The sequence below is a fragment of the Chiloscyllium punctatum genome, chromosome 44 (genome assembly GCF_047496795.1).
Source record: "Chiloscyllium punctatum isolate Juve2018m chromosome 44, sChiPun1.3, whole genome shotgun sequence".
Classification (NCBI taxonomy): Eukaryota; Metazoa; Chordata; class Chondrichthyes; order Orectolobiformes; family Hemiscylliidae; genus Chiloscyllium; species Chiloscyllium punctatum.
Genome location: NC_092782.1, coordinates 21,039,350 through 21,062,757, shown reverse-complemented (window position 1 = coordinate 21,062,757; position 23,408 = coordinate 21,039,350). Strand labels below are relative to the sequence as shown.

The following is a 23,408-nucleotide window of genomic DNA, read 5'->3' as shown; positions in this document are numbered from 1 at the left end:
GTTGGGAGACAAGAGTAGAGTGCAGCCACAGCAAGACGTTATGGACCAGGCCAGACCCCCTCAAAATATTTTAAGAAGATAGTCTAGACCCTAACTTTTTCTTATTTTAAAAGCAGATGTGAAATGGATATTCCAGGTGTGATGCAGCTGGTCAAACCACTCAGCTTTAAGCGAACCAGAATTTATTTAAACACTACAGTTGAAACACGAACAAAAGAAAATGGAATTTAGGATAACTTTACTGGAAAACTTAACCGTCTTGGTACAGCAACTTAACTAAGGAACAGTTCCAATCCAGCAATATTCCATAAACACACCCCTTTGGCAAAAGGTAGATTCAAGCACAGGCTCCTACAGGCAGGAGGGAACAACTTCCAAAGAGATTTCAGAGAGAAAACTCAGTCAGGAATCATCTGCTGAAGTTGGAACCTCTCTGCACTCCAGAGCTGCTGACAGCTACGAAACTAAACCAAGCTAGGAGAAACCTGAACTAGGGGAACTGGCCATCCCCCCACCATTGTTAAACTAGACATTTTGGTACCTCTCCCTTTAGGACCATCCTTACAAAAAGCCCCAAAGAAAATAACCTTGTTTAAGTGACAGCATTGTCACAACAGACTGAATTGGCTGTGTCACTGAGACTTCCTTTTTGGGGGGTGGTAATATTTGCTACTTCGAATTTTACTTTAGATGCAGTATTAAAACAATTTTTACAAGCATCTCTTTCAAAAAATCAGTGACATAGTTTAGCTGGGGGTCTGAAGAGATAATTAGGCTATTTGAACAGAACTTTTCCGCAACCAAAAAGATCGAAAACTACTGTTCTCAAATATTGTTGGGGGTGGGGGTGGGGGGTTGGGGGGGAGCTGTATGAGGAGAAATACAAAGTACCTGCTCAAAGTTTGGCAATATTGGGTCAGAAAATAACAGTATCCTGAGGTGTCAGTTAAACCTCCTCTGGATGGCAGTGTCAGTTTGAGCCAAAATAAATGCAGAAAATTTGCAGGCAACAGGCTCTCTAGCTCAGAGCAGGTTTGAGCCAAGATGTGTTCAAGGCAGGGATTAACCAACAAATATAAAAGAGAAAGGGAATTGAAGATTTAATACTTACACGCATTATGTTAGTTCCCATGTTTCCATGATCTGGGTAACTGCTGTGCTACCCGATTGTGGGTATCTCAGGGTGAGAATACATAGCATATTCCACCCAGCCTTACAACAAACACAAATACAAAACAAATTTCTGCAAATACAAAACACATTTTCAATATGATACCTGCAAGGATGTTATCAAACAGGCATTGCATCATATATGTGGAGAAACACATGGTCCTGCAGCTCAATATTGTTTTGTGCAACACTCAGCTGGTGAAGTTAGGAGTAACAAGTAGTCTGCAAATCAAATAACTTTCATTATAGTGCATATTCTCATATATTGTGAGTAATGGGAATATCAGAAAAGCCTTACTGGTACAACAATCTGCCTCTGTCTCTTGCATTCATCTTTCCCCACTGTCCATTTTCAAATGCATCTTTGGCTGCAGCCACAGCTCTGTCAACATCAGCAACTGATGAATATGACACCTCACAGATCACCTGCCAAACAAACCAATGAATTTACTAATTCATTATCAATGGCCATTACAAATCATGAACATCCCATTCATGTGAGTTATGTTGCTGTCACTATCAGTTGTTCAGAACACGGAATTGTTATGGACTAGGCCAGACCACTCAAAACACTCTTAAGCAGGCAGCCCAGTCTGTAACTTTGCAATTTGTTTCAGTAAGTGTGCAGTGAAAATTACCCGGAGTAAGTTAGCTAGGTTGACTGCCAGGTTTTAAAACAGACAAAGATTTATTCACAAAATTACAGAATAAAACACAACGAATAAAATATAGAATACCTACAGAAGTCAATCTATCCAAACTAGACTTAATTATGCTGTTCTGAATATGCACAACAGTCCCAATAAACAAACCCCCTTAAACATAGTGAAAATGAAACAAAGGCTTACAGGTTGAAGTTACAAGGGCAAAAGGAGAGAGAGTCTATCAGCCTGTTTCCACACAGCCCACTGCTGAACTGACTGAACCAGGACTTCAGCTTTCAGGACTGACCACTCCACTTTCATTATGCAGGTCAATTCTAAAACATAAGCTTTGGTGTAAAGTCTCATCTGTTTATGTATAAACAAAGAGGCCTCCCAACACCCTTTCATCTTTATACCAGCCCAGCCGATTCAAAGCCCGGAATATTTTTTGTCCCCTCTGAATAAACTCAAGGGCACAGTATCCTTGAGAAAAGGAACAGCTTTTAGAAAAAAAGGACCAGCTTTGTGACAGAATTAATTAGCATTGTCCTTGCTGAAGATACCAGTCTATTTTGTCAGATGACTGAACCTCACTGGAAGATTGGTTACTCACAGAGCCATTGGTGGGATTGATGGTATTGTATGTCTTCCCTTCCTCAGCGTTTGTAAACCTGCCATCGATGAAGCACTGGTGTGGCATTTTCACAGTCATATCATTTACATCCATCAAAACCTAAAAATTTGAACCGAATATCATAAACTGTGTGGATCTTCATTCTTGATCATCTTGAAAGATTGCCAAGAATTTCTGAGGGTATAATCACAAACCTTTAATAAGATAATCAACAATTTGGAAACTATGTTGGAAACCTTTCATTCAATGCAATCCCTGTGACAACTGCAACTTTAAAATGTCTTCATTCTAAGAGCTGAAGACAGATTCATGACCTCAGTTCATCATGTTGATTGGAATGTGGCTTGTAAATTGTAATTGTAATAAATTTGTTACTTTCCACATCAGAGGCTGGCAAACTGACTAGATTATTGACCAATGAACTGGCGTTATGGCACTTACATAATCCACTTCCAGTTCTTCCTCTTTGTCCTCTCCTCTCAGTTTCCTCACAATCATTTGGATGAAATCCTCGAACTTCGTTGCCATGTAGACATCTTCATTTTGCAGCTGCAGGCCATTGCATTTTTGTTTAATTTCTTCAACCAGCCTAAACATATACCAATGGCTTTACTCAAGCAGGGTGAATTTTATACAGAATTTCAAGATAAATGTATCTCACAAGGACAAACTTGGTGAAACTTTCAAATGGAATTGGATATTCATTTGTCGGCACCTCAGTGAGAGAGTGACGTACTGTGGCTCACACAAAGCTTCACACAAACATACAGAGTTTAAAAAGAAGAGAAGATAGTTACCTGACAACATCCATGGAAGCTGCTCCAGATTTGAAGAAATCGGTGGTATCCTCAATGGCTTCAACATTGCTCAAAATTGATTTCCAGATAGCCTGGAAGATAATAACAGAACAAACCCACCTGGGATAAAAGTGGACATATTCTATTCTAGAAAAAGCTGCTACAGTGAACCCCCATATGTTAAGTTTTCTGAGATATGTCAAAGATTTCCTCTCACTCAATTCCACTTGGACAACCGACCCACTTCCAAATACAACTAATATACTGCAATGATCTTCCTCAGCTCAAAATAAACAAAGATATAGTCCATATAAGAATTGGTCTTCCAAGACTTGGAATTGAGGGATGGTACCAGAGGTTTAGAGAATTGCAAACTGAAGCAGTCCATGCCCCATATGCAGGCTGACAAGTGGCAACTAACAGTCATGCCACACAAGTGTTACACAATGACCATCTCCAACAAGACAGAACCAACCATCTTTATTATTCAATGGCATCACTGTCAATAAAACACCACTATCAATATCCTGAAGGCTACCATTGGCCAGAAATTGAACTAGTCATATAAATACTCTTGGCTAAAGAGCAGGAATCCTGCAGCAAGCAGTCACCTCCTGACTCCTTAAAGTCTGCCCACCATCTACAAGGTGTAATTCAGGAGTCTGATGGAATACTCCCCACATGCCTAAATGAGTGCAGCTCCAAAAATATTCAAGATGCTTGGCACCCTCCAGAATAAGACAGACTGCTTGTTCGCCACCACATTCACTCCCTTCACCTCCAACACTCAGTAGCAGCATTATGTACCATCTACAAGATGCACTACAGAAGTTCACCAAGGCTCCTTAGATAGCACCTTCCAAATCCACAACTCCTTCCAGAAGCAGAAGTCTACAGATAAATGGGAATATCACCATCTGCAAGTTCCCCTCCATATCGCTCACCATCCTGACTTGGAAATATATCAGTTCTTTCAGTATAATTGGGTCAAAAATCCTATAACTCCCGTCCTAATGGCATTGTGGTTGTACATATATCCAAATGGTACTTTTACCAACTGGCAACAGTTCAAAAACTCAGCTCACCACCAGCCTCTCAAGGGTAACTAAGCTTAGGCAATAAATGTTGGCCCAGTAAGTGGTGCCCATACCTCCTGAATGCATGAAATAAATGTTACACCCTTCTTCAATCCCACATATAAGCCCAACAATGTCACACCAGTTTAACCTTGATGGTAGGGAAGCTTTTGGAAATGAGCATGCAGGCCAAAATTCATAGTCACTCAGCCAACTGAGAGTAGGCCAACACAGGTTTGTTAAGAATGCATTGTGCTGAATTAACTTTCTCACACTTTTTGATGAGATAAGGGAGGGTTGATAAAGGTAGTGATGTGGTGTATGTGGATTTTCAAAGGACATTAAAGTGTTACACAATTGACTTCTGAGAAATGTTAGAACTCAGTGTAAAGCAGATGGTAGCAATGTAAATATAGAATTGGCTGAATGACAGGAAAGAGAGTAGTGGTCAACAGTTGCTTCAGACTGAAGAACTGTGTATAGTGGGGATTCCCAAAAGTTTATGTTGGGATCCTTCCTCTTACAAGGATTTAAAACTTGATGTTTGGGCATCATTTCACAGTTCACAGATGTAAACTGTGAGGAGGATAATATTAAAATGAAAATAGGATGTAGAATGTGAAACTGTATGCAGAGAAGTGTGAAGTAATTAATTCGACAGAAAGAGCAGTGTAAGGCACTACAAAACAAAGCAGGGAAGTTGTGATAAAGAAACAAATCAGCTTCAACTGGAATATTATGTTCAGTTTTTGGCACCATATTTTAGGACCAGTGTTTGAAGGTTCAGAAATCATTCAAGGATAATGAGGGATGAGCTACAAATGGTGGTCTTGCCAGTGCCAGTTACATCCCATGAAGGAACTTCTTTTTAAAAAAGGAATGGGTCAGAGTATTGAGTACAGGAGTTGGGACGTCATGTTGCAGCTGTACAGGACATTGGTTAGGCCACTGTTGGAATATTGCATGCAATTCTGGTCTCCTTCCTATCGGAAAGATGTTGTGAAACTTGAAAGGGTTCAGAAAAGATTTACAAGGATGTTGCTAGGGTTGGAGGATCTGACCTACAGGGAGAGGCTGAACAGGCTGGGGCTGTTTTCCCTGGAGCGTCGGAGGCTGAGGGGTCACCTTATAGAGGTTTACAAAATTATGAGGAGCATGGAAAGGATAAATAGACAAAGTTTTTTCCCTGGGATCGGGGAGTCCAGAACTAGAGGGCATACGTTTAGGGTGAGAGGGGAAAGATATAAAAGAGACCTAAGGGGCAACTTTTTCACGCAGGGGGTGGTACATGCATGGAATGAGCTACCAGAGGATGTGGTGGAGGCTGGTACAACTGCAACATTTAAGAGGCATTTGGATGGGTATATGAATAGGAAGGGTTTGGAGGGGTACAGGCCGGGTGCTGGCAGGTGGGACTAGATTGGGTTGGGATATCTGGTCAGCGTAGACAGGTTGGACCAAAGGGTCTGTTTCCATGCTGTACATCTCTATGACTCTGACTCTAGTGACGTTGAACTTTGGTTACACTGACAAACCAGAGACTGAGGTTGTTCTCCATGGAGAAGAGTAGGTTGAGAAGAGATTTGATAAAAATGTTCAATGCTTAACAGGTCTGGATAAAGTAGGTGAGGATCAATTGAAAATCAGCGTGCTCAGGTTTAAGTATGGAAACAGTGAATGGAATTGAGTATGTTGCCTATGGCTGTGTGGAATGCTCTGCCCCAGAGGGCAGTGGAGGCCCAGTCTCTGGATTCTTTTAAGAAAGAATTGGATAGAGCTCTTAAAGATAGTGGAGTCAAGGGGTATGGAGATAAGGCTGGAACAGGATACTGATTAGGAATGATCAGCCATGATCATATTGAATGGCGGTGCAGGCTCGAAGGGCAGAATGGCCTACTCCTGCATCTATTGTCTATTGTCTATTGAGTCTGGTGAGGCAGGGTCAAAAACCATTGAAGTGACTCCAAGTCTGTTGTTCTTGCAGAGTTTTGACAGACCAAATGGCCCCCTCCTGCGCTGTAACTGTTTCATGAATTTATCCATCGGTGATACGCAAAAATTAAAGATTTCATTTGAAAAACCACGGAACAAATACAATTCAGAAGGAAGCTAATTACCCACTGCCTGCATGGCTCTTTGAAAGAGCTGTTCACTCAGTCCCAATCCACTGTTCCTTCCCCAGAGTCCTTTTTACAGCATTTATCCAATTCTTCTGAAATTTATTATTGAATCTGCTTTCATTGTCCTTTCAGATAGGGCATTCCAAATCACAAATGTTTTCTGCATAAAAATAACTGTCCTCATCTCCCCTCTGGATCTTAAGCTGGTGTCCTGGTGGAAGCATTATCTCCTTCTATATCCTATCAAAACCCCATTCAGAATTTTTAGCACCTCTATTAAAATCTTCCCCTAACATTCTGTGCTCTGAGAACTATGCAAGCTTCTCTTGTATCTCCATGTAACTGAAATTCCTGGTACCATTCAATCAATCTTGTCTACACCTTCTCCAAGGCCTTGACATCTTCCCTAAAATATTATGTCCAGAACTGGACACAATTCTCCAGCTTGTTTTTAAATATTACCAGTGTTTTATAAAGATTTGGTATAATTTAATTGTTTTTGCCCTCTAAGCCTCTATTTACAAAGCAAAGCAAAACTGTTATGCTTTCTTCAACAGCCTTCTCCATTTATCCAATCAACTTCAAAGCTTTCAATATGTAAATATCCTAATGAGCCTCCTCCTATATTGCTTTCAAAGGTGAACTATTCCACTTATATTGAAGAGGGGCAGAATAATCTCCTGACCAGCTGGACATCTGTCTCTTTGCTTTTAAAGGATTATACAGAATGGCTGTTTCAATAGCAATTGGGCAATTATAGCTCTTCATTCAATATCTCCTTGTTCATGAAATGTTCTGCAAAATTCAAAAGACAAGCTAAAATTACACAGAAATGAACTTGGAAGATTCAAAAATGGTGAAAATTAAATAATGTACATACAAATGGTTAGCACTGTTGCTTCACAGGGACCTGGGTTCGATTTAACCCTCAGTCTATATGGAGTTTGCACTTTCTCCCCATGTCTGTGTGGGTTTCCCCTCGGTGCTCCAGCTTCCTCCCACTGTCCAAAGATGTGCGGGTTGGGTGGACTGGGCATGCTAAATTTGCCCATAGTGTTCAGGGATGTGCAGGCTAAGTGGATTAGTCAGGGTAAATGTGGGGTTATAGAGATAGGTGTGTGTGGTCTGAATGGGATGCTGTTTGAAGGATTGGTGTGGACTTGATGGGCCAAATGGCCTGCTTCCACACTGTAGGGATTGTCTAACGCAAAAGTGGTCAGGAAAGGGATAAGATCAGTGGTTTGCGAATAGAGTTGGTGTTGGCTTCCAGTCTCATCAATATTGAGCTGAAGGACATTTTTTGCTTATCCAATATGATCAAGCAGTTTTAGAACACCAAGGCAGTGCAGCGTTCGAGTAATGTGGCAATAAGACACAACTAGATGCCTTCAGCATACTTGCCACCTGACTCCATTTCTTTTAAGTTTCAATTGAAAGGAATCAAATTCCTTTGATTCAGAAAAGGAATATTACCTTTTGATGACCAGCTTGACAAGTAACAGTTGTCTTTCTGAGTTAGGAATAGATAGTGTTGACAGTCAGAATCTTTTTCCCCAGACTTGAAATGTCTAATACTAGTGGGTACATATTTAAGGAAAGAGGGAGAAAGTTCAAAGGAGATGAGACGGGCAAGTTTTTTTTTTACACAGAGTGGTAGTGCATGGAATGCGCTGCCAGGGGTAGTGATGGAGATAGATATAATGGGGCATTTAGATAAGCACATGAATAAGCAAGGAATGGAGGGATGTGGACCATTGGCTGGCAGAAGGGATTAGTTTAACTTGGTATCATGTTCAGTACAACATTGTGGGCCAAAGGGCTTGTTCCTGTGCTGTACAGTTCTATGTTCCACCCTTGCATCATTCTTTAAATATAAATATGCAGCTTAAACATCCAACATTAAAGGGAAGTATCACTCACAAAGGAGAAAGTGAGGACTGCAGATGCGGGAGATCAGAGTCGAGAGTTTGGAGCTGGAAAAGCTCAGCCGGTCAGGCAACTTCCGAGGAGCAGGGGAATCAATGATTTGGGCATGAGCCCTTCATCAGGAATGAGGCTTGTGGGCCAAGGAGGCTGACAGATAAATGGGAGGGGGGTGGGGCTGGGCGGGGGAAGGTATCTGAGAATGTGATAGGTCGATGAAGGTGGGGATGATGGCGATAGGTCGGAGAGGACGGTGGAGCGGATAGATGGGAAGGAAGATCGACTGATAGGACAGGTCAAGAGGGCAGTGCTGAATTGGAAGGTTGGACCTGGGATAAGGTGAGGGGAGGGGAAATGAGGAAACTGGCGAAATCCACATCTATATGTCATTCACAAAGCCCTGGAAGTCTGATTCACTCAGATAGCAATGCAAAATCATATTAGTATTTGTTATGGCTCGGATACCCTCACATCGTCACAGTTACGTACTGTAACTTCCCCGATTCCTAGGAGAAGGCATGCATAGCCTCTGCCGTTGTTATTGCAGAAGTTCTGAGAACCTAAGGAAATGCTTTCACGTGGTCCAGCTTTTAAAAATTAATAATGAAACAATAATGTGGGTTTTCACAAATGTAACTAGGTATGTGGTTCAAAGCAAAGCCTTTCAGCCCAGCAAAGATTATCATTTGACTATGTCAACACAGTCATTAAGTTTGTCTAACACTAATCCAAATAACCTGAAAATCTTTGCTGCAGTCACTTCCATTGAAAAGTAATTCCAGACCATTTATCAAAACCTACAATTAAAACCTTGATAAAAGCAATGACTGTCCCACAAGTAACTGATGCAGTATTCCCATAATATCATAAATGGCAATGAGACCAATAAGGGAGGGTGGGACATAGAACTGCACAGCACAGGAACAGGCCCTTTGTTCCACAATGTTATGCCGAACATGACACCAAGTTAAACTAATCCCTTCTGCCTGCCAATGGTCCACATCCCTCCAAACCTCCATGCTGGCCAGGATTCTGGGAAAATCTGCTGTTAACTTGACTTTTGTTCTAAATTTATTCTTATTTTTAACACTCAGCTCAATAATGCTTAATCACACCCCAATCCTTGCATCTTTCTATCATATACCTGCCAATCAATGACAATTTGGAGCTTTTTGGATGTTGAACAGAACATCCTTAAAATATAACAGGATAGTCAATAGCTCCACTGAAAGAATGAGACTGTCAGATAGAGCGAGGCAGAAAACAAATATCAACAAAAAAAGCACATTAAAGACAAAGAAGTTTCACCTTTGTGTTATTCTAATTCCATAAAATCTGAATTTACCTTTATATCCTCTGCAACCTTCTTTTCTTCTTCAGTCAGTTCCACAGAGACAGTCTCACCAGAAGAGAAATATTTGGAGGCAGGAATCATTTTTCCATCCTCAAACTGAAGATTTCGAACCAACAGCTGCAAAACACAATACTTACCACTCATCTAAAATACAAAGGGTAGCCATGCCACCAAAAGGTCTGAGCAACCTCATGCTTTCTCTATGTAAATTCACTGCACAACTCTAAACAAAGAGATCCCAAGACAATGCTGTATTTAATAAAATCAGCCAAGACAATCCAAAGACAATTGATGGTCAGGCAGGATTCAAGGAGAAGGAGAATTGACGTTTCGGGCATAAGCCCTTCAGGAGGAATGAGTCTTGTGGGCTGGGGGGCTGAGAGATAAATGGGAGGGCGGTGGGGCAGGGGGGTAAGGTAGCTGAGAATGCAAGAGGTAGATGAAGATGGGGAGAAGATGATAGGTCGGAGAGGAGGGTGGAGCGGATAGATGGGAAAGGCAATGGACAATCAAGAGGGCAGTGTCAAGTTACAGGCTTGTGGCTGGGATAGGGTGGGGGGAGGGGAAATAAGGAAACTGCTAAAATCCACATTAATCTCGTGTGGTTGCAGAGTCCCAAGGCAGAAGATGAGGTGTTCTTCCTCCAGGTGTTGGGTGGTTGGGTTTGGCGATGGAAGAGGCCGTGGACCTCCATGTCCTTGATGGAGTGGGAGGGGGAGTTGAAGAGTTCAGTCACGGGGCAGTGGGGTTGGTTGGTACGGGTGTCCTAGAGATGTTCTCTGAAACAATCTGCAAGTTGCTGTCCTGTCCCCGATGTAGAGGAGATTACATCGGGTGCAACGGATATAGCAGATGACATTTGTGACAGGTAAATTTCTGTCAGATGTGGAAGGATCCTTTGGGGCCTTACACATTTACAAATAACATTTTAAGCAACAAATACTTGGGGTACAACTTGCTCCTATCATTAATTCTAAACTAATTATAATTCATGAATAAATTTACTTTGCTTTTACTAAAAGAGTTGCTTTAGAGAAACTCATATTTCACCACAAGCATCTGAAGAAATTTAGAAGTCTTAGATTTAGAAAAATCATTCCATTACTATGATAGATCAGTGCAGTAAAGTCTTACCATATTTCCATCATTGCCAAAGAGCACCAGTCCATTGCTGGTTACTAGACCAGGCTTGCTAGCACCACTGATCTCCAACGGCTGGCCTGATGGTACTGCACCTTTATACATGGAGGAACCATACAAGGTGACTGCCTGAAATGGGCAAGAAACAATATACAACTGTTGACTGATGCACTGCAGAAAAAAGTAATCTCTCAGACAAAAAAAAATCACACTTAGTATTTGCTACATTATAAATAAATTCAGTGGCAATCCTTTTGTAAGTTGTTGTATAATGTATTCAGAGTAATTTTTCCAAATCATTTTTCCAGCTTGCACCTGGTGAAACTCTCTGAACCTTCCATGTGATCTCTTGGTACAAATGCTTGCAAACTATCATACAGGGACAAGATTTAGTACTGCATTCTGCAAATGGGTTGCCCAAAAATATGTTGGTATTTCCTGGTCGTATGGATCATCACTGATGGATGAACAAGTGAATACAATTCATCAATAACAGTTATTATTTATTTCAATATTCCAGTGAAATATTTTTCTAAAGTTCCAAAACAATGCAACAGCTTATAAAACAGTAATTACTACTCCTAGAATTTGAGGAAATCAGCACCAACACTGAAAGTACCTCAAAAAAAAAGCAGCTCTTACAGCCACAACGTTTTCCTGTACTTCATAAAGTCTTCTTCCTGGTTTGGGGGAGGCAGAACTAGAGGGCATAGGTTTATAGGGGACAGATTTGAAAGGATCCTAAGGAGCAACTTTTTCACACAGAGAGTGGTGTGTGTATGGAATGAGCTGCCAGAGGAAATGGTGGAAGATGGTACAATTATAACATTTAAAAGGCACCTGAGTGCGTATGAAGGGTTGATAGGGATGTGGGGCAAATGCTTGCAAATGGGAATAGATTTGTTTAGGATATCTGGTAGGCATGGACAAGTTGGATTGAAGGGTCTGTTTCCGTGCTACATAACTCTATGACTCTAAGTTAGTGGAGCTCATACTATTCCAAAAGGCGACTGGGTATCATGGAAGTACTTTGGTTACAAATATTTCCCAAGGAAAGGAAGGGCCCTTGGCTTCAATTTGCACTTTCAACAATTACTCCACAGGTATCAGACATGGTTAAACATAATTTTCTTCATTAATAATTTAAAATATACATAAGCATTCATTAAAAATAGCCCACTTCTGCAGTTTCCTTCATTACGGCAACTTGCTGTATGTTTTGGTCAAATTACATTTTTATTACTTAAGGCTTCTGGGGATTTGGCCAGTGCTCAGAGATAAAATTCCATATCTTTTTCCATGTAAAGTACTAATTAAAGCTAATGACCCCATTCAACAGTGATATATATGCACAGCATACCAAATCTGTACCAAAGTTCTCACCGTTAAGAAAATATTCTTAACATTTACAAGTTCGCTAATGACACCACTATAGTCGGTTGAACCTCAGATGGCAACAAAACAAACCACAGATGGGAGGTGGAAGACCTGGAAAAATGATACACTGAGAACAACCTCGCTCTCAATGCCAGCAAAACCAAGGAACTCATTACTGACTTATGGCAGGATGTTACTTATGCCCCCCTACACATTAACTACAGAGAGGTGAAACGAGTAGAGTGTCAAGCTCCTGGGAGTGGTCATTCATAACAAGCTTTCTTGTACTCTTCATGTGGACACACTGGTTACAAAGGCCCAACAACATCTCTTCTTCCTCAGGCAGCTGAGGAAAATTGGCATGATGGCAAATAACTTTGCAAACCTTTATAGGTGTGCCATCGAGAGCATTCTGTCTGGATATATCACTACCTGGTATAGCAACTGTACCATTTGAGATCGGAGACGGTTACAGAGAGTGGTGAACTTGGCCCGGACAGTCACAAAGGCCAACTTCCCATCTATAGAATCTATCTACCAGGCCCGCTGTCAAGGAAAAGCTGCCAGCATTCTCAAAGATCCATCCCACCCTGTCAATATTTTTCTGCAACCTCTATCAACGGAGAGAAGGTACAGAAGCCTGAACACATGCACCAGCCAGTTTTGAAACAGTTGTTAGAATACTGAATGGAGTCACAAACTCCTAGCATTTGCCTGTACCTGTGTTTTTGTTTTTGCCACTGTTTACCAATTATTGACTTATCTATGCTACTAACTCTGTGATCTGCCTGTATTGCTCGCAAGACAAAGCTTTTCACTGTGCCCCAGTACACATGACAATAAATTCAATTCAATTCAATATTCTGATCAACTGTCTCCCTAATCAGTTTTTGTTCAAATGCTGTCCCTGAAAAAGGGATTTGAATAACCTCCCCAAAACAGACACTAAATAAACCATTAATTTCTTAGTTTAACTCTCCTCCCCTTCTTAAATAATGATTGCATTTGGTCCTGGGGCTTTGTCTAACTTCAGTTTCATTAGTTTCTCCATCATCATTGTCTGCAAATATACACAATCTAATTAGCTTCTCCCCTTGTTTTAGTTTTATTTTTCCTATCCCTCATTTTATTCTCCTCCTTTACTGCAAAAAAACTGATACAAGGTAATTATTTAACAATTCTGCTATTACTTATTTCCAATTAGTTACTTACGATTACTTACAGTGTGGAAACAGGCCCTTCGGCCCAACAAGTCCACACCGACCCGCCAAAGCGCAACCCACCCATACCCCTACATCTACCCCTTACCTACACTACGGGCAATTTAGGATGGCCAATTCACCTGACCTGCACATCTTTGGACTGTGGGAGGAAACCGGAGCACCCGGAGGAAACCCACGCAGACACGGGGAGAACGTGCAAACTTCACACAGTCAGTCGCCTGAGGCGGGAATTGAACCTGGGTCTCTGGCGCAGTGAGGAGGCAGTGCTAACCACTGTGCCACCCATAAAGGGGGCAGAATCTTCTAACTGGACTCTAAATATGGCATCAGGCACATCAGAAGTTACCAATCTTGTTTAGACCCAGGACAAGTTTTCTCATGCAAACGTCTAATTTTTAGTAATTAATTATGCGTCAAGTTGTTGATAGAGTTGGACGGTGAATCTTATGGAGTTAGCAGACAGGAGAATCTTGCCCCCATCAGGATTTTTGGGTGTCAATGGTGCAGATGCCATACTAAACTTGGATGGCACTTCACTCACTGCAAACCTGCAGCATTGTTAGAACCTGCACTGGTCACCTCAGCTCCTCTGCAGATATGTCAGGCCAGACTGAAAGTGACCCTAAGATTCACCTCATTATTCTAATCCAGGCAGTTCATCAAAGAAGGAAAGGACCACCCAGAGAACTATGCACCTGAATCCTTAGGTCTCTTTCTTCAGCAATACCCTCCAGGGCCCTACTGTTAACTGTATAAGTCCTCCCCCGATTTGCCTTACCAATTGCAACACCTCACATTTACCTAAATTAACCAAATCTGTCAATTCTCAGTCCATTGACTCAGCTGATCAAGGTCCCATTGTACTTGGAGATAAACTTCGTCACTGTCCACTACACCATCTATTTTGGTGTCATCTGCAAAATAACTAATCATACCTCTTATATAAATGATCTGGATGTAAATATAGATGATGAAACGCAGTGGACCAGCACTGATCCCTGTGGCACACTGCTAGTCATAGACCTCTAGTCTGAAAAGCAATCCTCTAGCACCACCCTCTGTCTCCCACTGTCAAGCCAATTTTGTATCCAATTGGGTAGTTTCCCCTGGATCCCATGTGATCTAACCTGACGAACCAGTCTACTATATGGAACCTTGTTGTACCCTTTGCTGAAGTCCCTTTAGACAATGTCTACCTTCCTCTGCCTTCATCAATCTTATTTGTCACCTGTTCAAAAAAATCTCAATCAACATCGTGAGATATGACTTCCCATGCACAATGGCATGTTGACTCTCCCTAATCAGTCCTTGTCTTTCCAAATGCATGCAAATTTTGTCCCTCAGAATCCCCTCCAACATCATAACTACCGCTGACGTAAGGCTCACTGGTCAACAGTTCCCTGGCTTTTCTTTACAATCTTTCCTAAATAATATTACAGCATTAGCCAACCTCCAGTCTTTCGGCACCTCACTCGTGGCCATCAATGATACAAATATCTCAGCAAGGGGTCCAACAATCTCTTCTCTATCTTCCTACAAAGTTCTGGGAAACATCTGATCAGGTCCTGGGGATTTAATTACCATAATGCAGTTTGAGACCTCCAGTGGCTCCTCTTCTGTAACATGAACTTTTTCTAAGATATCATTATTTATTTTCCCAAATTATCTGGCTTCCATGTCCTCCTCCACATTAAGTACTGGCATGAAATATTCACTTAGTATCTCACCCATCTCCGATGGTTCCACACGGAGACAGTCACGTTGATCTTTAAGTTGATCTAAAAGTAACTCCCTAGTTACTTTTTTGCCCTTAATGTACTTGTAGAATCTCTTTGGATTCTATTTCACTCTATTTCTCAAAGATATCTCATTTCCTTTTTGCCATCCTGATTTCCCTCTTAAGTATACTCCTACCGCCTGTATACCCCTCTATGGATTCACTCAATTGAGGCTGTCTGTATGCCTCACCGATATATGCTTCCTTCTGTTTCCAGAGCCTCAAGTTCTCTAGTCATCCAGCATTCCCTACACCTACAGCTTGCCCTTCACACTAACAGGAACACACTGTATCTGAACTCCTGTTATCTCATTTTTAAAGGCCGCCCAATTGCCAACAATCACTTCACCTGCAAATAGCACCTCCCAATCAATTTTTGCAAGTTTCTGACTAATGCCGTCAAAAGTGACCTTACTTCAATTTAGAAATGTTTGATCCTTTTCATAAATATTTTAAATCTAATAGAGTTATGATCACTTGCCATAAACTGCTCTCCCACTGACACCTCAGTTACTTGCCCTGCCCACTATATGTAAAGGAATAATTGAGCTTAGTTAAAGCTCAACTGACCCTGCATTGACCCCTGAGGCATTCCACTAGTCAAAGACCTCCAATCCAACAAGCGTCTGCTTTCTACCATCAAGCCAATTGAGTATCCAATTTGCAAGCTCCCCCAGATTCCATGCGATCTAACCTTCCAGAGCAGCATACTATCTGGAATCTTATCAAATGCCTTACTGAAATCCACATAGACTACGTCTACCGCCCTGCCCTCTTCAATCTTCCTGGTCACTTCATCAAAAAACTCTAACAAACTTGTGAGGCATGATCTCCCACACACACAAAGCCATGCTAACTACTCCTAATCAAACCCTGTCTTTCCAAATGCATATTTATCTTATCCCTCAGAATCTTCTCAAGTAACTTACCCACCACAGATGTAAGGCTTACTGGTCTATAGTTCCCAGGTCTTCCTCTGAAACTCTTCTTGAATAAGGGCACAATGTTCACTACTCTCCATTCTTCTGGGACCTCACTCATGATTAACGATGATACAAAAATATCAGCCAGGGCCCCTGCAATTTCCTCTCTAGCTTTTTGCAATGTTCTTCGATATATCTGGTCAGGACCAGGAGATTTATCCACTTTCATTCATTTTAATACATCCAATACCTCTTCTACTCTGATATGGACTGTCCCCAAGTCCCCAAGTCTTTGTGTCTTTCTCCACAGTAAACACAAAGAAGGAAAACTCATTGAGGACCTTGCCCATCTCCTGCAGTTCTACACATACAAATCCACTTTGGTCTTTGAGGGGTCCTATTTTCTCTCCAGCTATTCTTTTTCCTTTAATATACTTAAAGAATCTCTTTAGATTCACCCTAATCATCTCAGGCAAGGCTATCTTGAGCTGGCAAATTAGATCCACAATTGACTTGATGGGAGGAAGCTGAGGGTAATAGCAGAAGAATGCTTGTTGGACTAGAGGCCTGTGTTGAATGGAGTGCCTCAGGGGTCGGTGCTGGGCCCATTACTATTTGTTAACTATATCAATGATTGGATGAGAATGTTAAAGGTATGATTAGTAAGTTTGCAGATGACACTAAAATGGGTAGTATCGTGGATAGTGAGAAAAGTTATCAGAAATGCAGCAGGACCTTGATCAGCTGGATAAGTGGGCCATGAAATTGCAAATGGAGTTTAATACAGATAAGTGTGAGGTCTTGCACTTTGGAAAGTCAAATCATGGTGAATGGTACTGACTTAAGAAGTGTAGTGAAACAGAGGGACCTTGAAGTTCAGCTGCATAGTTCTCTGAAAGTGGAGTCACAGGTAGATAGGGCAGTGAAGGCAGCTTTTGGCACTCTGGCCTGCCTCTATCAGGGCATTGAGTATAGAAGTTAGGATGCTATGCTGCAGTTGTATAGGATGTTGGTGAGGTCGCACAAGGAGCATTGAGTTCAGCTTTGGTTACCTGGAAAGAGTGCAGAAGAAATTTACAGAGATGTTGTCAGGACTCAAGGGACTGAGGTTAGACAAGGTAGGACTTTTTTCTTTAGAGCCCAGGAGACCGAGGGGGGTATCTTGTAGAACTGTATAAGATCACATGAGGCAAGGATAAGGTGAATGCACTCAATCTTTTTCCCAGGGTTGGGGAATCGAGGACAAGAGGGCATCGGTTTAAGGTTAGAGAGGAAAGAATAAAAGGGAACCTGTGGGGCAATGTTTTTACACAGAGGGTGGTACACATATGGAATGAGCTGCCAGTGGAAGTGGTTAAGGCGAGTACACTAATAACATTTAAAAAGGCATTTGGACTAATACACGGATGGGAAAGGTTTAGAAGAATACGGGGCAAGTGCAGGGAAATGGGGTTAGCATGGATGGACATTTTGGTCGGCATGGACCAGTTTGGGCCAAAGGCCTGTCTCCATGCTGTAGGACTCTATGACCCCAATATTATCCAGCCCACACAATGACACGGACAGCTGAGCAGTTTCTTAAAAAAATTTTGAAATGGTAGTAGGGGGGCATTACTATGTTCAAGACGCTCAAACTGTTCCCACCAATGCTCCCTACTTAGCTGGGTCCAGAGTTTTTTGGGGGTCTTCATCCTAGGGTTGCCCACAACCAAACTGTTGAGACTACCAGGGCATTTAGAGCTGCTAGCAATCAAACTGGCCAGCAGCTCCAGAGGGTCAGTCTTTCTCTCACTGAGGGGTGGAATTCCACTCCACACCATGTTAGCCCACTCACAGTGCATCATGGCCTGGGCAGGCCTATCAGTCTGTCAGTTGCCCATCGACTTTCCTTTGCAGTCTTTTAGATTCAATCAGTTTACCACTGGTGATAGGCAAGGCTTTAGAAACAATGATCCCAGAGAATACTGACAGGCACTTAGACAGGTATGGACTAAAAAGAAGAAATGTCAATATAGATTTATGTTAGACAAATGGTGTTTGATTAACTGTCCTGAGTTTTAAAAGAGGGAACAGAGGGTGGATGAGGACAGTACAGTTAATCTTGTATGCATGGACCTCCAAAAGACAGGTTGGTAAAGTGTCACATATGAGACTTGTTAGAAAATGTATAGCCCATGAGATAAGGGGCAGCAGCACATATGTAAATTTGGCAAAGGGACATCTATGGAGTAGCAGGTAGTAACTGGTAGGATACCACAGGGATGAGAAAACTAAATGTCATGAGTCCAAGTTTGCACATGACAGAAAACTGAATGGGAGGATGAACTATGATGATGCAGCAAAAATGTTTAATCATGATTTGGACTATCAGGCAAATGAAACTAGTTTAGTTTAGGAACATGATCAACATGGACTAGTTGGACCAAAGGGTCTATTTCCTTGCTAAATAACTCTATGACTCTATAAGTTGAGTGAACAGGCAGATGAAATATAATGTGGATAAATGGGAGGTGATCCATTTTGATAACAAAAACAGCAAGGCAGATTATTATCTAAATGGTGATGGAATGGGAAAGGGGGAGGTACAATGAGACCTAGGCGCCTCTACATTCCAGGGCAGAATGAAACATATCCTGGGTTGCTGAGTGAGGCAAGGGAGAAATAATTGAGGCATTTGCAATAATTTTCAATTCCTCCCTGGCCATAGGAGAAGTGCCAGAAGACTGGAGTACAGTCAAAGTAGTAACGTTATTGAAGAAGGGAGGGAGAGATGAACCAGGAAACTACAGGCCAGTCAATCTAACCTCACCAGCGGGGAAACTATTGGAAGCAATTCTGAATGACAGAGCTAATCAGCACATGGAGTAGCAGGAAATAATCAAAAACAGTCAAGTGGTTTTCTGAAGTGGAGTTCATATCTGACCAACTCAATTGAATTTTCAAAGAGGTAACCACTTGTGTAAATGAGAGCAATGCATTCAACATAATCTATTTGGACTTCAGCAAGACTTTTGATAGCGTCCTACGTGGAAGACTGTTAGCAAAGGTAAGAGTCCATGGGATCTAAGGAGATTTAATAGATTGAATAAAGAATTAGCTGAGTGGCAGGATGCAGAGGATGATGGTAAAGGAGTGTTCCTGTGACTGGAAGTCTGTTTCAAGTGGAGTTCCACAGTGATCACATTGAACTAAAAGGCAAAAAGGACCAAATTGCCTACACCTGTTTCAAATTTTAATGTTTCCAGGTCCATGGCTGATTTTTGTATGATTAATGACTTGGACTCTGAGAGGAAGTTGCATACAACATACAATTACAATCTGTGCAGATGACATATGATATACAGTGAACAGTGAGGAAGATAGTAATAAATTTCAAGAAGGTTTAGACAATCTAATGTTTAGCTGAACAGAGGACCTCATTGTGAATGAATGGCTGAACTCCAAGCTTCACTAATGGACCCATCCCCGTAGGGAACTCTTTGCACAGCTTGAAGGGACTAACTGCTTTGTTTGGTTGGTAGTTTTATGAGTTTGTAATAAGTTTATTTTTCTCTGAGGTAGTTTCTCAGTGGTATTTGTTATTAGGACAAGATTCAGAGCCGTTAAATGGATTAAAGATTTCATAAATGGGATTTGTGCCGGCCATAACAGTTTAATGAGATCATAAGAGGGATGTTGGGTCCTCTACTTTTTGTCATTTACATAAATGATTTGGATGCGAGTATAAGAGGTACAGTCAGTAAGTTTGCAGATGTCACCAAAATTGGAGGTGTAGTGGACAGCAAAGAGGGTTACCTCAGATTGCAGCAGGATCTTGACCAGATGGGCCAATGGGCTGACAAGTGGAAGATGGAGCTTAATTCAGAGAAATGCGAGGTGCTGCATTTTTGGAAAGCAAATCTTAGCAGGACTTGTACACTTAATGGTAAGGTCCTAGGGAGTGTTGCTGAACAAAGAGACCTTGGAGTGCAGGTACATAGCTCCTTGAAAGTGGAGTCGCAGGTAGATAGGATAGTGAAGGCGGCGTATGGTATGCTTTCCTTTATTATATGTTGTAGCTATACAGGACATTGGTTAGGCCACTGTTGGAATACTGCATTCAATTCTGGTCTCCTTCCTATCGTAAAGATATTGAGAAACTTGAAACGGTTCAGAAAAGATTTACAAGGATGTTGCCAGGGTTGGAGGATTTGAGCTTAGGGAGAGGCTGAACAGACTGCAGCTGTTTTCCCTGGAGCATCGGAAGCTGAGGGGTGACCTTATAGAGGTTTACAAAATTATGAGGGGCATGGATAGGGTAAATAGGCAAAGTCTTTTCCCTGAGATGACGGAGTCCACAACTAGAGGGCATAGGTTTAGGGTGAGAGCGGAAAGTTATAAAAGAGACTTACGGGGCAACTTTTTCACACAGAGGGTGGTACATGTATGGAATGAGCTGCCAGAGGAAGTGGTGGAGGCTGGTACAATTGCAACATTTAAGAGGCATTTGGATGGGTATATGAATAGGAAGGGTTTGGAGGGATATGGGTCAGGTGCTGGCAGGTGGGACTAGATTGGTTTGGGATATCTGGTTGGCATGGACGGGTTGGACCGAAGGGTCTGTTTCCATGCTGTACATCTCTATGACTCTATATTTTCAAATAGAATCTTCAATGGGAGATTTTATAATTTCATGAGCATTTCAAAAACTTGCTTTATTATTAAATCTATACCTAATGGATACAGGGTGAGTGGGCATACTGGCCGATTGGGCAACATGGAGGATGCAGGGGCCTTTATAGAGGAAACACAGAAGATATGAGAGGTCACATAGAAGATATGAGAGGCTGAGGAGGGAGGTGAAATGATGACGGGTGAAGGATGAGGACTAGAGGATCTAACAACCACGAACTGAATTGGGCTGATATCCCTGTAAATAGAAGCTTCTATCCTGTCAGCCTGGCCATTCGGCTGCCTCAGCACTGGAAATGTCAGCCCTCACTAGATTACTGAAGACCAAACTTTTGTGGAAAATCAGTGCCCTTTTGAAGTAGAGAATAGGACATCAGGAAATAGACTCACTTAATGTTTCTGAACCAAAGGGAAATTCAGCATCAGAATTCTATCACCAAGATTAGAATTATATTAATCCAAATTTGTTTTTAAAAGTATTCAATTTTAGCAGTAAAACTTTGTTGCACGTTATAGGGCTTGCATCAAAATACATGAAAAGAAGGATGCTTCAAGTACTTGTCCATCAAGGAGAGTCCATGCTCCGGGTACTTTATCATGGCCACGAATCCAGTTGTGTATGGCTTCTGCTGACTGATCCCAGGAAATCTGAAGAAAGAACATTAGTACAGAAATTGAATCAGATTCTATAATGCATTAATTTAACACCATTACTAACTGAGACTTTGTGGAAAACAACAGGCTTTTCATTGAAACAACCAGGGGTCAAACTAGTTTGTACGCAAATATTATTGCCAAATATTACTACAGTTTCTGCCAATAGGGCTAGCTGAGACTAAATGGAGGCATTAAAGTGATGGTGATCTTATGTTGGTAAAAATATGATGCTGTCTGAGCCCTCAGCTCAAAGATTCTCTGCTTAAATCTCTTTTCTGTTTCTGCTCCTTTATGATTCACTTTAAAATCCACTTTCCCTAAATATTTGGTTGCTTACGTTCATCATTCTTTACGTGACACAGTAACTAGTTCAATTTGATATCCTTCTACTGAAGCAAGTTAGAAGGCTCTGTTAAAAGTGCTAACTAATGTAAATTTATTTTCTGGATTAGTGGTGCTGGAAGAGCACAGCAGTTCAGGCAGCATCCGAGGATCAGTAAAATCGAAGTTTCGGGCAAAAGCCCTTCATCAGGAATATAGACAGAAAGCCTAAAGTGTGGAGAGATAAGCTAGAGGAGGGTGGGGGTGGGGAGAAAGTAGCAATCGTTCGTCCTTCCACCGACACACTAATTCGTTTGGCCGAACTGGTCCTCACCCTTAACAATTCCTCCTTCGAATCCTCCCACTTCCTCCAGACCAAAGGGGTAGCCATGGGCACATATATGGACGCCTCCTAGCAGTCTCTTTGTTGGCTACGTAGAACAGTTGATCTTCCGTAATTACACCGGCACCACTCCCCACCTCTTCCTCTGCTACATTGATGACTGCATTGGCACCACCTGGTGCTCCCGCGAGGAGGTTGAACAATTCATCAACTTCACCAACACATTCCACCCTGACCTTAAATTTACCTGGACCATGTCTGTCACCTCCTTCCCCTTCCTGGACCTCTCCATCTCCATTAATGACGACCAACTTGACACTGATATTTTTTACAAACCCACCGACTCCCACAGCTACCTGGATTACACCTCTTCCCACCCTACCTCTTGCAAAAATGCCATCCCGTATTCCCAATTCCTCTGCCTCCGCCGTATCTGCTCCCAGGAGGACCAGTTCCACCACAGAACACACCAGATGGCCTCCTTCTTTAGAGACCGCAATTTACCTTCCCACGTGGTTAAAGATGCCCTCCAACACATCTCGTCCAAATCCCGCACCTCCACCCTCAGACCCCACCCCTCCAACTGTAACAAGGACAGAATGCCCCTGGTGCTCACCTTCCACCCTACCAACCTTTGCATAAACCAAATCATCCGCCGACATTTCCGCCACCTCCAAAAAGACCCCACCACCAGGGATATATTTCCCTCCCCACCCCTTACTGCCTTCCGCAAAGACCGTTCCCTCCGTGACTACCTGGTCAGGTCCACGCCCCCCTACAACCCACCCTCCCATCCTGGCACCTTCCCCTGCCACCGCAGGAACTGCAAAACCTGCGGCCACACCTCCTCCCAAGGCCCTAAAGGAGCCTTCCATATCCATCAAAGTTTTACCTGCACGTCCACTAATATCATTTATTGTATCCGTTGCTCTGGGGAGAGTGGACGCCTCCTAGCAGAGCGCTTTAGGGAACATCTCCGATTCACCCGCACCAATCAACCCACACCGCCCCGTGGCCCAACATTTCAACTCCCCCTCCCACTCTGCCGAGGACATGGAGGTCCTGGGCCTCCTTCATCGCCGCTCCCTCACCACCAGACGCCTGGAGGAAGAACACCTCATCTTCCGCCTCGGAACACTTCAACCCCAGGGCATCAATGTGGACTTCACCAGTTTCCTCATTTCTCCTTCCCCCACCTCACCCTAGTTCCAGACTTCCAGCTCAGCACTGTTCCCATGACTTGTCCTACCTGCCTATC

The 23,408-nt window shown here is 42.3% G+C and overlaps 1 protein-coding gene across 1 annotated transcript in view; it reads right to left on the bottom strand.

Moving 5' to 3' along the window:
* The window catches only part of LOC140466792 (mitochondrial 10-formyltetrahydrofolate dehydrogenase-like), a 144,819-nt gene that overhangs the window by 52,851 nt on the left and 68,560 nt on the right, over positions 1-23,408 (bottom strand). The window contains exons 6-12 of the mRNA XM_072562431.1: positions 21,388-21,477; positions 10,853-10,987; positions 9,710-9,835; positions 3,246-3,337; positions 2,890-3,037; positions 2,428-2,547; positions 1,469-1,596 (exon numbers count right to left, since the gene is read on the bottom strand). Of these exons, the coding sequence (XP_072418532.1) occupies positions 1,469-1,596; positions 2,428-2,547; positions 2,890-3,037; positions 3,246-3,337; positions 9,710-9,835; positions 10,853-10,987; positions 21,388-21,477 (839 nt within the window). The remainder of the gene's footprint in view (positions 1-1,468; positions 1,597-2,427; positions 2,548-2,889; positions 3,038-3,245; positions 3,338-9,709; positions 9,836-10,852; positions 10,988-21,387; positions 21,478-23,408) is intronic.